The sequence below is a fragment of the Propithecus coquereli genome, unplaced genomic scaffold, assembly GCF_000956105.1.
Source record: "Propithecus coquereli isolate 6110/MARCELLA unplaced genomic scaffold, Pcoq_1.0 Scaffold104, whole genome shotgun sequence".
In the NCBI taxonomy this organism is placed as follows: domain Eukaryota; kingdom Metazoa; phylum Chordata; class Mammalia; order Primates; family Indriidae; genus Propithecus; species Propithecus coquereli.
Genome location: NW_012134303.1, coordinates 3,016,270 through 3,032,917, shown reverse-complemented (window position 1 = coordinate 3,032,917; position 16,648 = coordinate 3,016,270). Strand labels below are relative to the sequence as shown.

The following is a 16,648-nucleotide window of genomic DNA, read 5'->3' as shown; positions in this document are numbered from 1 at the left end:
AAGTTGCTATTACTGAAGTCTGAGTGACATTATCTCATCAAGCCCTCAGTAACTATCCAAGCCTTTCTATTAGGTAACGTTTTTAAAGTCCTCTACTCCTCTTTGGCAATGCTCGGAGACAAAAAGTTGTGGCACACACTTCTAGGAAAAAGCTGCTGTCCAGAAATTGAGAACCTAACAGAGGAACCAGCCCTCTTGCTAGATCCAGTGCCTCTGGAGAAGCTTCTCCACAAGTCATCTCTCTGACAGCTACTTATTTACCTCCCCACTTCTTAGATATACTTGGCAGTGCAATTCTGAAATGTACATGCAACAGAGCTATGATTTAATTAAAATATGAACCCAAAACAATACCTTTAATATGGTCTAAATGTTGGTGTCACCCTCAAATTCATATTTTGGCACCTAATACCCAATGCAATAGTATTAAGAGGTGGGGACCTTAGGAAGTAATTAAGTCATGAAGGCTTATGAATGGAATTAGTACCCTCATAAAAGAGGCTTGAATGAACTCTCTTGGCCCTTCTCCCATGTGAGGACACATAGAAGGCCTCATCTATGAGAAACAGGCCCTCACCAGACACTAAATCTACTGGTGTCTTCAGTTTGGACTTCACAGCCTCCAGAACTGAGAGCAATAAATTTCTGTTGTTTATAAATTACCCAGGCTAAGGTATTTTGTTATAGTTGTCTGAACAGACTAAGATAACCCTGAAGGACAGCCATGCATCCAGAAGTAAATTTTGTTTCCAGAACTGCCTTTGAGAAGAATCCCCTAATCAAAATCCTCAGTGTTCTGCCATCAGAAACGTTCCCTTTGGAGAAAATGTGTGGGCTAGGAAAGAATATAAATCTTCTCTTGGTTCACTTAATAGTCTGATTAACAATTTTTTTCTATTAAACTGCTGGATTTGTTCCAATATGCCATGCTATGTGAAACCTTGTATGCTTTGTTTCAAGGACATTGGCTTTGGAGGCTAGAAGACAAGATCTAGTAATTAATTCCTGTGTTAGCATAAATGGCCATAAACTGAAAGAATTCTGGAATCCACACAAGCTCCCCAATGGATCACAGATCATACAATACAGTCATGCACCATATGATGTTTTAGTCAATGATAGACCATATATACAATGATGGTCCCATAAGATTATAATGGTGATGAAAAATTCCTTTTCTATATTTAGGTATGTTTAGATACACAAATACTTATCATTGTGTTACAATGGCCTATGGTATTCAGTACAGTAACATCCCATACAGGCTTGTAGGCTAGGAGCAGTAGGCTATACCATATAGCTTCCATGTGTAGTAGGCTATATTCTAGGTTTGTGTAAGTACACTCCATGATGTTTGCACAACGACCAAATAGCCTAATGATGCATTTCTCAGAACATAGCCTGTTGTTAAGCAACTCATGACCATATTACAAAATGGGAGACTCTGTGTTTATGTTGGCCAGGAATTTCTGCCTTTTCATTTGCACTTCTCTGAATGCCTCTAGTTAGCTAGTGGGATTTTGTGAAATTTTCAAGATAAATTCCCTGTAACTTTCCACCACTGCAAATATAGTTATGTACCCCTTTTTACTGGGGGTACTGGGGAAGGTGGAGAAAAAGGATGTAACGAAATCAATCAAGCAATGGCATTTTGCCATTCCTGAAAGGCTGACTTCCTATAGCACTTACTAGCTGGTTGACTCATTTGGCACCTAATATAGTGGCTAGTTCAGGATTTACCTGTTTCACGTGTGTATGTTTTGTCTCCCATTGACTCTAATCATTTGCTGCTAGAGAGACTAGCAGTGCTTCTCTTTTGTTTTGTAAAATGGTATAACTACTTTGGAATACAGTTAGGTAGATTCTTGAAAAGTTAAATAATCTCAGAGGGGAAAAAAAGGACAATAGGCAAAAACTAAAAAAATCTGAATAAAGAAACACCTTTAGTTAGTAATAATGTATTAATTTTGATTCATTAATTATTACAAATGTCACCCCCTATCACTCCATTCCTCCCCACCAGCCCTAACCATAGGAACTTAATTAAGATGTTGATAGGGGAAACTGAGTGCAGGGTATATAAGAACTCTCTATACCGTCTTCATAATTTTTATGTAAATCAAAAATTAGTCTAAAAATAAAATTTGTTTAAAAAAGATTCAAAGTTTTTTTTTTAAAAAAAAAAACTGAGAAAGTTAAATGTATGCCTACTATAAAATTCAGCCACTCCATGTCTAGGTATTTAGCCAAGAAAATAGGAAATATATGTGCATACCAAGACGTGCCTGTGAATGTTCATCGCAGCTTTATTTGTAATAGTCCCAAACTGGAAACAACACAAATGTTAATTCAAAAGGTGAATGAATAAGAAAATAGTTGTATATTCATATACTACTCAACAATAAAAAAGGAATAAACTATTGATACATAAAGCAAGAGGGATAAATCTCAAAATGATTGTAAGTGAAATATTCCAGAGAGAAACAAGTACCTACTGTATGATTTTGTTTAAATAAACCTCTAGAAAATGTAGACTGATTTATAGTGACGGGAAGATCAGCATTGTGGGAGAAGGGCAGGAGGGAAGGATTTCAAAGGGGTACCAGGAAATGTGGGGATGATTAATATGTTATCTGCATTATGGTAATGGTTTCACAGGGATATATGTATATAACTCAGGACTTACGAATGCACACTTTAAATTGTGTGGTTTATTGTATGTCAGTTATACCTCAATAAAGCTGTTTATTTTTAAAAATCTACTCAGACATATACAAGAAAAGGGAGATCTTAGGCTCATGTAATTACTACCCTTGATCACAAAACATACCTCTGAGCTTTTTGGTAGTAGATATTCTGCTACTAACTGTGTACTAGTTACATAGTTGCCATTTTGGGGATGAGTTTCTTGTTCTGAGAAAGGAAGAGTGACCTTTAAGGTCTTTTATAGGTGGATACATTGATAATAATCTTAAACATGTATCTTGTAAAACAATTTAGAAGAGATTCAGTCGCATCGTTTTCAAATAAATCTTAACTTGAAGTTGTCTAATAAAGTGTTACTAATTAGGAACCTTAAAGTTCAAACGGGAATTAATACTTGAGAATTATTGGTAGTATATTATTTATTTATTTATTTATTTGGAAAATCTGCTCTGCTCTGTACCAGGCGATCAATGAGAAGGTTTTTTAAAATATAAAAAGCAGCTTTATTGAGAGATATGATTCACATGCGGTATAATTCATCCATTAGAAGCATACAAAATTCATTGTTTTCTAGGATATTCACAGATTATGTGTAACCATCAAGCCTGCTTAAGGGGTATAGGCTTTCCTTTTGGAGTGATGAAAATGTTTTGGAACTAGATAGTGGTGGTGGTTGCACAATATTGTACTAACTGCCACTCAATTGTATACTTTGAAAGGGTGCGTTTTATATTATGTTGTATTTTACCACACATGAAAAATACACCCATATACTTTAGCTATAACCCCCTATTACTCCAGTCCTTCCCACCAGCCCTAAGCAACCAGTAATCTACTTCCTGTTTGTATATATTTGCTTAATATGAACATTTCATATAAATGGAATCATATAGTATGTGGGTTTTTGTCACCGAGAATAATGTTTTTAAGGTTCATCCATGTTGTATGTCAGCACTTCATTCCTTTTTATGGCTAAATAATATTCCATTGTATGAATATACCACATTTTATTTATCCACTCATCAGTTAAACATTCAGGTTGTTTTCAATTTTTGTCCATTATAAATAATGCTGCTATGAACATTTTTAGACAAGTTCTTGGGTGGATGTATGTTTTGATTTCTTCTGGTTACATGCCTAGGAGGGGCATTGCTGCACTATATGGTAACTCTATGCTTAACCATTTGAGGAATTGCCAGACTGTTATCCAAAGGGGCTGCATCATTTTACATTCCTACCAGCAGAGCATGAGGTTTTCAATTTCTCCATGTCCTCACCAACACTCGTTATAATCTGACTTTTTTAGTATAACCATCTAGTAAGTATAAATTTGTATCATGTGGTTTTGATTCACATTTCCCTGATGACTAATGATGTCAGGCACCTTTTCATGTATTTGTTGTCTAGAAATACATTCCTATAGTCAATATTTTGCATAGGCTCTCAGGGGGTTCATGAACTCTCAAAAGTTATGAACCCCTAGAGAAGACTTATTGGGTGGAGACATGGAGAGAAATTATCATGAGAGTAATTATAAATTATATTTAAACATAGTAAATAATATAAGTATACTTGTTCTATTTATACTGCTATATACTCAATAAGAAAACTGAAAAAATACATTTTAATATCAGTTACACTGAAATATTAGATTGATTTCCACTATATGATTCTTAATGGGGGTTTAAGGGGGAAGGGTCCCAATTCCTATCAAAACGAGGAACATACATTACACATCACCATCTCTGAAACCAAACGGAAACCCCACAAACTGAGTGAGGTAGGAAAGGTTACCTCTTTTTGTATATGAGACGGCACTAAATAGAATTAGAAAACCAATAGAATTGATATCTATACACTAGAGAGTTATCTGGGTAACAGGAGAGTGAAAAGAGGTCTAGGCATGTGCTAAACTAAGGATCAGTCATTTTCAGGTTGAGCAGTGGATGCTGGGAAAAATCAACACTATCCAACGTGAGTCAATAGTTATTTTGGCTGAGTACCAGCCTGCTTTTGCCACCGCAGCTTTACACTTGTGACATATGAAGGTTGTCTGTTGCCAGGAAATAAATGGACATTTGCCCAGTGATCTGAAAAGTCACCTGCAAAGTTTGGACCTTTCCTGTGATTGGATGGAGTAACTATGGTCTAAGCTTCAGAAACTCGAAGAAATTTGCTCAGGCAGCTTTGGGAGGGTCATTATACCCTGAAGACATATCCTTAGAACCAGAGATAAACCTTCTTCTGTTAGAAGCTTACTCATTTGCATTTAAGGCAGTCACCCTTGCTCTCTCCACCAGATCAGCTTTTAGAGAATGGAATGATTTGGAGTTGCAATTAAAAGCCTGGGCAGAATCCTTTTCAGGATGTTTCATTGCTTAACAGCAAAGACAGCAAAGAAAGATAAGCAATTCAAGGTCTGTACCTTATTTCACCTTCTCTAATGTGACCTGCCAGTTCTTCAATAAATTTTTCCCCTTTCATCCAGTAGATCATTGGCCCGGACTCTCCACTGAATCCAAAGAATGCTTTGCAAGGGATGTTCAGAGGCTTACCTGAGAATGAGAGAAAAAGAAATGAGCAAATGACTCCTGGTTATCACTGGGAGACAGGAAGGGACCATTTAACATCCAAAGGAAAACTCTGAGGTAACCTATTTTTCAACTCTTCCTCCAATCATCTTACCATTGTACATGAGAAAATTTTAAATAAGTTACGAGGGCTTCTGGGAAATTTTAAAATTCAAGGCATTATCAAAAATGAGAAAATAATCAGTTTTTAGAACTGTCTATTTTTACTGCTTCCCTCTCAGGAGCTAATATGAAAGAATCAAATGAAAAGAATACCTTTTTATTTTTCTTTTTTTGAGACTATTAAGCACTGCTTATTTGGACTTGCCTTTGTAGCCAACATTAATCAAAAGTATAAGTTAATTTTTTTTGGTGACAAGACATATCATAATAGACTATCCTCTATTATTAAGATTGCACAGGGAAAATTTGTTCATTCTGATTATTATATATTTTAAGAAAAATTGAATAATACAAAGTATAATGGTTAATTTTAGGTATGAACTTAACTGGAGTAAGGGATACCTAGATAGCTGGTAAAGCATTGTTTCTGGGTATGTCTGTGAGAGTGTTTCCAGAAGAGATTGGCATTTGGATTGGTGAACTGAGTGGGGAAGATCTGCCTCAATGTGGGCAGGCGCCACCCAAGTGGCTGCCTCCCCGGCCCCACAATGGAACAAAAGGCAGAAGAAAGGTGAATTCTCTCTCTCCCTCCTTCCCTCTCTTCCTCCCTCCTGTTGGTTCTGTCTCTCTGGAGAACTCTAATACACAAACCAAAGGGAAAATGTTTGAATTACAAATAGATCTATAAAAAGTCCATCCAGGGGAAACTGTCTTATCAGATCGTCTGTATTCTTATATCACTCACAGTACTTAAATAATTCTAAGCAGTATTTAAGCACTTTGCATTATGCATCTTTGTGATTTTAACTAAAATTTCATTTTAATTGTAAATTTCTCACTACCTATATAAGCAACTGTTTCTTGCTGGCATTGATTTTATTTTCTTTTGGCAAAGTAGATCATTAAGGGAAGAATAGTAGAGAGAACACATCTCAACATTTCTGACACTTACAGGAGTCCCCCAATTCATAAATCATATTAGAGCATATTATTTTCTCCATAATATACAATCCTTGCCTTAGTGAAAGCACTAGATAAAGCAATTTCAAAAATATTTTTCCCTTGTGGACTTCACGGTGGACTTGTTCCCATCACCACTCTGAGCCATGGACAAATTGTCCATTTTACACTTTGATTGATCCCAAACTTCCATGTTTTAAGAACCACTGCTTTCTGAAACCGTTTCTCTTTAGTCACCAGAACTAGCAGATGGCTTTCTTTGAGGACCATTTTCACAAACAAACAATTTATATTAAGATAAGCAGAAATTAAAGAAACCCCATAGACATGTGGATGCTGGGCTGACCCCTAATAAGTGACTTGTTGCCAAATAATAGTTTTATTACAGTACAAATGTATACCTCAGCAAAATGACATGTTGTAGACCTTGGGATCATTCCATAATTGTCAAAACCTTCAATGTCAAGATTCTGTCATATATATATGTCTGACACAAATCTGAAACAAGCTTATTCATTGTTACTTTGAACATGTGCTCTGTCACATAGCTGTGTAAAAGTGAAAGACAGTCTTGTATAGTAGAAAGTGCATTGGACTAAGAGTCAGGAAATTTGGATCCTAGTTTTGGATCTATCATGAACAAGCAAACTGGCCCCTGGCAGATTACCTAACATTTTGTAAAGTGATTTTTCATATATATATAATGAGGATGGTAATAATATTTGGAAGGCTCATATAAGATAATGTATGCAAAAGTCCTTGGTGAACTCAAAAGCCCCATCCAAACTTAGCGTAGTGTTGTTTTCCTTCTGAGGCTTGGTCATCCAAGTAGAAGTCAAATTTGAGGCATAATCTGATGTGGATACTGAGATTGATATGTGTTCATTTTGACTCTGTCAATCTATGTCCTTTTATTTATGAGCTCCTATGAGGCAATATCCTTCTCATATCAGTGTTCTATAAAGTTTTTCTAAATTCTAGAGTAGGTATGATTCACCCAAGCAGGCCCTGAGTTCTCTAAACCTGAACAGAGAGTTTTTTTCTATGCCTTGCTACCCTTCATTCCCACGAAATTGAAGGTATTAAGGAAAATCAAACCAGATAGCAGAAAATCCAGAGATTGTGATAAACATTATTATAAGCAATCCCAGTTGCTAAAACTACCAGTATATACATTTATACATATAAACCTAGGTTGTCATTCTTTTGGGCTCTGTTGAAAGAAACTATCAAATAAAATAACTTTTAGTGATTCCTAGTGTGTGGGTGCTCAGACCTGGTTTGATTTTAATGGAGAAAGACAATTATAGCAATGTGCAAAAAGGGGCCTCCATGAGATGGTCTATCAAAAATGACAGCATCTGCTCTTTTCTTGGCACTACACACAACGTACTGACTATTGCAGCAATTTCTCCTGGGAGGAATGTTGTTACTCTCCCATCAGACAGGTTCTTGTTAAATAAACACATGAGACAGATATTTCAGCAGTGTAGTTTTTACACATGCTGGATAAATATCCTGAAGCCTTTTGTCAATGGCCAGAAACAGGAAAACCATCCAACCATCATACACAATACTCTGAGAAGAGTCCTAAAATGATCAGCTCTTGTGCCAAATAGTGAGACTCAATGTGTACCAGGGAGTGGACACCTCCTCTTCTAAAAGGCATGAGAGAGATCTCTGCATTGATTGGGCAAATGACCTGAAACATAATGTTTCTAGGCATTTCTAAAAATTGGCTTATGTGCAAACTTCTATCTACCATTTGCATCTGTTCGCTACTGTATAGTTTTGCCTCCAGATATTTTCAAAGTAATTCCTGTGTTATTGTATGCCCTATTAGTAGAGATGGCCAACTGACATTTACATCTAAAGTAGGTTGAAGACTATCAAAATAAAAAGAACTTTGTGCCTTGGTGCATTGGTGCTAGATAATGAGGTAAGTGAGGCTTCCTGGAAAGTGGCCTACATGCAGTGGATTGGCTCTCATTGCCCTAGCATTCCCCCAGTTCCCTTTCTCAGAGAGCTCTGTGAGCATCTGCATTGTAAGGAGGTTCCCTAGAGACCCTAAACATCTCGAAACCTCAACAGGCTTAAATTTTTATAGCCATGTATTTGCTGGACATGTGTCTTGAAATGGATAAACTCAGATTATTAATGTGTTCAGGAGGAGAATCCCTGGGGAGAGAGCTCAAATACTTATGCCCCATTAAGTTTTCTTGTGTTTTAGAGCCCAAACTTTTCAAAACCAGATGAGGTAAATCAAAATATAATGAAGGTTGTGATGGTAGTAGTGGTAGTAGGGTTTGTGGGCCTCTGTGTGTGTATGTACATGTGCGTGTGAGAGAGGGTGGGGCTGAATGGGAGTTGGACGGGAATGGGATCCACATACGATAATTCCCACCATTTCTAAATAAGGAAGATATACATCGGTGGTGTATTGGTAAATATTTACCAACTGGCTTTCTGAAAAAAGTATGCATGTAAATACATAAGTTTATTACAAATTTTACTAATATAAAGGATATCACACAATATATACAATTTAAAAATAACAAAAAAACTATAATTATTGTAAATCCTATGTACTCAATTGATTCTTACAGAGTGCTTCCATTTACTTTTGTGGAACCTATGTTTGCAAATAAAACACAAGTGTAGTTCTGATGTGAATATTGGTCAATATTTTCTTGAACATTAATGAGAAAGGTGAAGGTAAAACAATAGATGAATGTCAGAACACCACTCTTGCTTCAGTGATATGAATGACTTCTTTTGATGAATTGGATAGCGGTTTCTGTTTGCATTTCATTTCCATAGCATTGTTCTTAGAAGACTGTTAAAAGAACCTGAAACTGAATCATCTGATGTGAGAGAATTGCAAATAAGGGTGGAAAGATAAAATCTATTTTATTTTGACCACATATCTTAATCTCTTCTATCAGGACTTTCTAAGAATTTCTCAAGGCTGACAATTTGATTTTTAATACCTTTATCTATATCTGACCCCCCACCTTGATAGGCTACGGATTTTCTAAAGGCCGCAGATAACCATCAATGTCCTTTTCTTGACAAACAGTTTTTCTCCATTCTTTGTTTTTCTCTTTAAACAATTTTCAACCTCTTTTAAAGTCTCTTTTAAATTGTTCTATTATCTCTGTTTCTTGGCATGCAATTTTTTTTCCCATTTGTGTCAGAGGAAGCATCCTTATGGTGGTTAATTTTCTTGTGAGGTTTGTAATTTCATGACTGTGTTTTCACCTACAGCAAGGATTGTTTTCTGTCAGAGTCCGAGATACCGAGTGTTGTAGAGGAATTCCCTCAAAGTAGTTCCAAGTTTGCCTCTGCCAAGGCCCTATGAGTTTTACTGATTTGGAACCAATTTTTTCTGTTAATTTCTTAGCTTGGGGGGTTGTGCCACATGTGGATTGTGTGAATTTAAAGTCCACACCCATGCTTGGTCCAGGTTTAGAGTTCCAATTTCTCTTACATGTCTCTTTCCATTTATGGCCATGGCTCTAGACTGAATGTCAATCTCCTGGCTGCTTTCCTGGACCAATGAGTGATTTTTCTAGGCCCCATTTCATATATTTTTAGGCTTTATAAACCATTCAGGTTTCTAGATTTTTTTTTTTCCTGGGAACTCAGTTCTAGCTCCACACTTTACACAGATCCTGAGCTCAAGCCCTTAGACCTCTAAAGTCCACATCTGGTTCTGATATCCCCAGGAACTATTCAACTTTAGTTTATATTCCTTTCTTTGGCTCTTAGTTCCCTATTCTTTCCTAAATCCCAAGACTTTCCCCTACTTGCTTTTGAGCTGGGATAAGCATATAAAAATCTTTCTTCCATTTTGACCAGCATTTCTCTGTGGTTAGAATAGGAGATGAGCCTTTACCATATCAATTCAGTCTACCATATTGACTAGTTGTCTAAAGTTCCACCACAGAAGTCTATAAATTGTGTATCTTTGGCCTGAATGATCAAGTTATTTAATAATTTGATTTTCACCATTCTTACTGAGGAGCTAAACATAGAGTTTCTGTTCCTGTTACTGCTAACATAAACAGAGATTTTCCTTTCTTCCGTGGGCTTATACTTCAATTTGGCCTTTTGAGATGAGATTAAAAGAGGAATGGATAGTTGTGATGCCAGTGTGAAAGCTAGTCACCTTCCTGCTGTGCATTATGTGCTTAAGTTTGTAGCTTCACCTTTCAGGAGGTTTATTACTTCCTTAAGAAGAAAATCCACAATTGGGGCACAAATTTTTTATTTGTATTTGTGAGAGTGCACTGAGCCATATGCTCCAGTCCAATAGGCCAGTGTCAGAACACATGGAACACAGGGACATGTTGCTTTCAGTTGTGAGACAGATTTTAAGAAGGTTGTTGCTAATAATGCACTGACGTTTGTTAATTAGTTCCTTAAAAATATACAAAAGAGCCAAGATCATCATTATATTAATGCCACTCTTACACAGGTGCATTCCAGTATGCTTTTCCTTGAGTGGGAGATAAAGGGTAGAGTCATAACTTGCATATGAAGAATGCTCCATTGCTATGGTTTGAATGTCCCCTCCAAAACTCATGTTGAAATGTAATTGCCAGAGTAACAGTGTTGCGAGTTGGGACCTTTAATAGAGCCCTTATGAATGGAGTAATGTCGTTATTGTGAGAGGGAGTTAGTTATCACAGGAGTGGGCTGCTGATAAAAAGATGAGTTCAACCCAATTTCCTCTCTCTGCCTCCACATGCATGTTCTTGCCATTGATGCCTTTCACCATAGGATGACCCTCGACAGATGTTGATGCCATGCTCTTGAACTTCTCAGTCTGCAAAACTATGAGCCAGATAAATCTCTATTCTTTATAAATTGCCCAGTCTCTGGTGTTCTGTTACAGGAGCAGAAAATGGACTAAGACACTCATTAAGTTTTTCTTACAGTGCGTGTCATTTGTCCAGTATGTTTAGAAGGAAAAAGCTGAGAAGCAATGATCCATGGGTGTGGCTTGCCTGAAAGGGACAGAAACACGTAGTCTCTCATTTTGAAAATATATGTAACAAAATAGCTCAGTGTGATTTTTATCACAAGGTAGCTCATCATTCCTCACACTGACCCTTCCTATCAGTCATCTAATATATGTCAAGTACCCACTTACAGCCAAAGCTGTATTGGTAAAAATACCAGGGTCCTTGCTTTCTTTGAGATTACATTCTCAAGTAAACCGAATAGATCATAAAGATTTAGGAACAAGCTCAGACAGAAATTAACTAACTTTTCTGAGGTCAAGTTATGAGCCAGATTCAATGCTGAAAAAAGAATTCATGTCTTCCAATATATAGTACAGTGTTCACTCTACTAGTGATAATGTTGCCTTTCCATTTCTATACCTTGGGAACTGTCACAGAGGTAAATTCTAAATTATAGTTGAGAGCAAGCTATTATGAAGCAAAAGGAAGGAAGAAAGAATGTATTTCTTTCAGTAAGATATAAAGGGAGATGAAAAGTTGATGAGGCAGAGAGATATGAGTTAGGTGTCCCAGATGGTAGGAACTATGGAAATGTAGGGTTTTGTTCCCAGAAAACAGTAAGACTGTGAGAGAAGAAAGTGGGTGCTAAAGCTAATTGATCAGGGAAGGAAGAAGACTGGGAGCAAATACTCGAGTACACTTAGACTAGAATAATGATTTGGGAGAGAGAAAGAGACAGATTAAGAGAGAGCCTAAGACCCTTAAACTTTCTACTATTTCTTGTTTCAGAATGTATGTGAAGCCAGGAAATATTTTGGGAGGATGGTGGGGAACATGCCCATAGCTATTTGCCTGTGCTAAAGGGAAGTAGCACAGCAGCAGCCTTCAAAGTAAGATGACACACAGCACTGTTTTTATGGTTAAAAGTGTAAGTTATGGCTGTGTTTTGGTCTACAATTGGCTCAAAGGGATAAATGGTGCAAAGTACACTGGACGATGAACTGTTTAGTTATAAGACTTACCTAGCTGCGTCACCAAGTAGGCTCAATCCCAATAGAAGTTTCTGTTACTGAATTTTTTTAAGAGGAAATGAACAAAACCCCCACTGTGACTAAACATAATGCCTGTAAACATTGCTTACTTTTCCCTCTTTTATCCTGTTACGACAAGGATTGGTTGGCTTGGTGTCTGAAGACCCTAGTTTTCTCAGTCATATCTTCCATTTAAGAGCATTGGGTGTAGGCAAGGCAGAAACATGTCATGGAAACTGTGTTGCTGGGGTCAGGACACAAAAATTATAGCTCCAGCCTTTCCACTACATCACTGTGAATTTTTGTTTTTGACAAGTCCATTCCCCTAATGAGCCTCCATCTCTTCTTCTAAAAAATGATAGAGGCAACTGAGAGAATCTCTAAGGAACTGTACATATTTCATGTTCTGGTATTTTAAGTAGTTGGCCTAGCATAGTGAGCGTTCGGATTTTCCAGGTGGGAGGTATTGCTTCACTTTGAGTTCTAGCTTTCAAATCTAGAAGTCATTAGTTAGTTCTTTTTGCAAAAAAAAAAAAAAAAAGAGGATGTGAATCTCTCTGCCTTGGGTAGTTTTTAGCTTTGGCTCCAAGGTCCCTTGGTCATGGTGTCTTATGTCTGAATCAACCAGCCTGCTGTGCCTGGAGTCCCAGTTCTTGTGTATCCCCTAACCTCTGATGGTTTACTTCAGAATGCATTTCCTTCCTATGAATCCTATCTTGCCTTAAACCCTAGTTCCTATCTACCCTACTGACTCCTGGCTGCTTCTATTGGCTCTGCTGATCTTGGCTTATGACCCTGCTTTCCTTGACCCAATGCTCTCCATATTTCAGCTTGACAAAGGGATTTTGAAAAGCTCCCCATGGAAAAAGACAAAGTCCTTGGATATTAACTCAGTATGCTAGCATGTCCAATTCATACTCAGCAAATTGAGCTGTCGGGAGAGTTGAAGTAAGCAAATACATTATTTGTGTGTGTGTATTTAAATGTGTGATAGCTGCAAAAGAATTCATTTGGATTGAATTAATAGTTCAAAATTAAATGCACATGATTCTTTATATTGTGTTAGGTGGAGGAAAAATACAGGCCACTTCTACAAATGCCTTAATCTTAAATGACTCAATTTTTTAAAAAATTCCCTTATTGATTTAGAAATCTATGTTTGTACAGAAGCCAACCTGTGTAATCATATCAATTGAAAAATAATTTAAATCCACATTACATTTATATTTGAAGTTATTTTCATGTATTTCAGAAGTTATTTACTTGGTTTCATACTATATGAAATTAAGTGCTAAGGCTTATAAAGTTATATCTATTCTAGCAACCAGAAAAGAGCATTGTTAAAATAGAACACAGAATAACCATTACTTCCTCTAAAAGAGGTTACCTCTGTCATTTGAGAGCATCTGATTGGAAACAGAAATCTTTTTCACTTTCTTAACTTCTATATCATCAAAAGTAGTTGCGAATGCTTTACTGATAAGATCGCAACTTTTGGTACTAGGAATGACCTGCTAGTCAAATCCTGTTGTACAAGTTTGGAGGAAAAATGAATCAATACACACATGGCAATTCTTACTGTGTATTTGAAGATTGATCCAGGTATTATATGGTGACTGAAAAAAATACTGATGTATTTTCTGGACATAATAGTGTGATTTAAAACTTGGCTGTAGAAAGCTTTAAAAAAAAAAACTTCAAATAAATAAATAAATAAAATGTGGCTGTGGTTTTAACATAGGTGCCATTCACTTTGATAAGTCTTGTTGACTGCCTGCAGGCTGTGACTCCAGAAATGACGTTTCAAATAATCCCACAAAGATCCTTTAATCCTTCAACAAAATGGAAATATCAAGGTTTAATGCCTAGTTGGGAAAATGAAACCCAAAGCTGTCCACATATTACTGATCAGATGCATGTCACACTATTGATTTTCTGAAGTTCTATAAGGGTTCTTTTGGACTATTAATGTCCCTTGACCACAAATCCCTCTGGTCTTGCCGTTCATGATACTGTATTTTGCAGCCTACATGATTGGCATGACTTTACCTTCAGCTTTTGCACACTTAAAGCCTCACCCATCAAGATCTAGCTCAAATGTCATTTATCCCATGAAGCCAGCACTGACTACCCTAGCGCACACTGACTTCTCTCCTTTCTCTGAATCCCATTTGCTTGTATGTCATAGGGTGTTAAAAGTTTAGCTGTGCTCTGCTTCACATTTTTATTACAATAAAAGTAAGCTAAGTGCTTGATATGTTCTGCCCAAGTTTATCCTCACAGAAACCCAGTGAATAAGGTATTATTATGTTTAGTTTACAAATGAGCAAACAAAAGCAGAGAGAGGTTCAACAACTCATCTGAAGCCATGAATATTGTAAATGGCAGAGATTTTAAACCAGATTGAGACTCCAGAGCCAAAGATCCTAAACCACTCTTCCATACTGCCTTTCATGGATGTTTGCCTCCTCTTCCCAACTAAATGTTATAGTCTTTAAGGATGGAAACCATATCTTATATTTCACTTTCACTTCCTTAGAGGAACTAGTATGGTGCAAGGCATATAGTTGTACTACATAATACTTGTTTGATCCTCAAAAGCTTAGCTCGAGTTCCCTAATTTTTCTTATTTTTCAATTGGTTTTCTTTTGCAGCATGAAATGCGTCTTTGTAAATCTTCCCAAATACATTTTGGAATAAACCAGGGTACAAATAATAAATACCCTGTAGTTTTCCCCTTCTTTCACTAACCCTTTTAAAGAAGGAGGAGGGAGGAAAGGAAAAGGAGGAGGAAAATACATAATCTGGGTTGCCTTTTCAAAAGTTCCCTCAAGGCAGAGTCAACAGCAAAATGGGAAGACAGAACTTCAATGGTTATATGCTTGTACAAGTTAGCCAGAGTGCTGTGTCCAGGCAATACCGATCAGCGATAGTCACCATCTCTTTTGGTTTGAGTTTCAGATTTTACCTTGAATTATTCTCTGTATTGAATCTTTCTTTCCCCATGTCCATAAGTTCGTGAAGACAGAAGGGAATGAGTTCAATGGATCCTGAATGGGAGAGTCCATTTATTTCATAAGTTCAAATAATTTTTTCTGTTCTTTGAAGATGGAAGGATGCATAAATGACAGAAAGTAGAGGATTTTGAAGCTAATTATTATAGTTAGCAATATCATAATAAACAAGAAGTCATTTCCTCTTCATGTCTCTGCTGAAAATGTATAATTAAAAGAAATAAAGACCCATCGTTGCTCACAAGAAAAGTCAGAAGCCAAGTTCTGAGTCTTAATGTCAGGAACACCCTGAAATCTCATTTAGAAAGTTGGGGAAGTGTACTTTGTGGTTCTTTGGTATCCTCCAGTGCTCTATCCCATTCCTTGAGCCATGTAATCCTCAGTTCTGGGTCCTCACTTTGCTCCTCCTATAACACTGAGCCAACCACCCTGCTGGGAATAGATTCCCCACCCCATCGTTGTTCTTGACTTCCCTGTTGGTGTCCTGTACTGCCCTTAGCCACTCAGCCTTGCTACCTTACATTCCCCCTCCCCACTGTAACTTTCCACTACTAACTCTTTATACCTTCCTCAGTGAAAGAATTGGCTAGTTTTATAAAATAATGCCCAACCATTTGCTAATATGGGATAAAGCTAAAAAGAGGGGGTTCTTTATACTCTTTTTTGTAATGTGCATTTTTTCTTTGAAAATTAATGTGCATCTTCAGCAAAGTTTTTCAAAGAGAAGGACAATTGTTGAGCAATAAGAGTTGCTTAACATAGCAGGGCTTTCTAAAATTCCTCTCTGCTCATCTGTTGACTCAAAATCCTCAAAGCAGTTGCTCAACAATCTTTTCTCTCTCTCCTTCAAAATTCTCTCCCAAGTCCACAGGGAATGCTCCTGTCTCCTCAGCCATCCCCACTCTTCCTATCCTCTGGATCTGGTCCTATTTTCCATGAATTTTTCCCTGCCCTTTCCTTTATTCAGCCTCCGTAAATTTTTTAGTATAAAATAATAAAGGCTTATAAAATTCAATCACACTGCAACCTCCGAATTACACTGTTAATTGCTTTATAAGTATCTGGTAAGTAGGCTGCTGGAAAGAGTGATCTCTCTGTATTTTGAATGTCCATAGCTTTTATGTTTTGTTCCATAGGCAGCCACTTTATTTCAATGAACACATGACAAGTACCTATTATGGGCAAGATCCTTTCCTAGGTACTGGGGGGATGTTTAATATAATATTAAATAATACATGGTGAGTCTCTGTTTTCAAGGATTGCAGTGTCACTAA

General features: G+C 36.9%; 1 protein-coding gene across 1 annotated transcript in view; it reads right to left on the bottom strand.

Annotated features, from left to right (window-relative positions):
- The window catches only part of IL1RAPL2 (interleukin 1 receptor accessory protein-like 2), a 538,096-nt gene that overhangs the window by 46,793 nt on the left and 474,655 nt on the right, over positions 1–16,648 (bottom strand). The window contains exon 5 of the mRNA XM_012644526.1: positions 5,132–5,261. Coding sequence (XP_012499980.1) covers positions 5,132–5,261 — 130 coding nt within the window. The remainder of the gene's footprint in view (positions 1–5,131; positions 5,262–16,648) is intronic.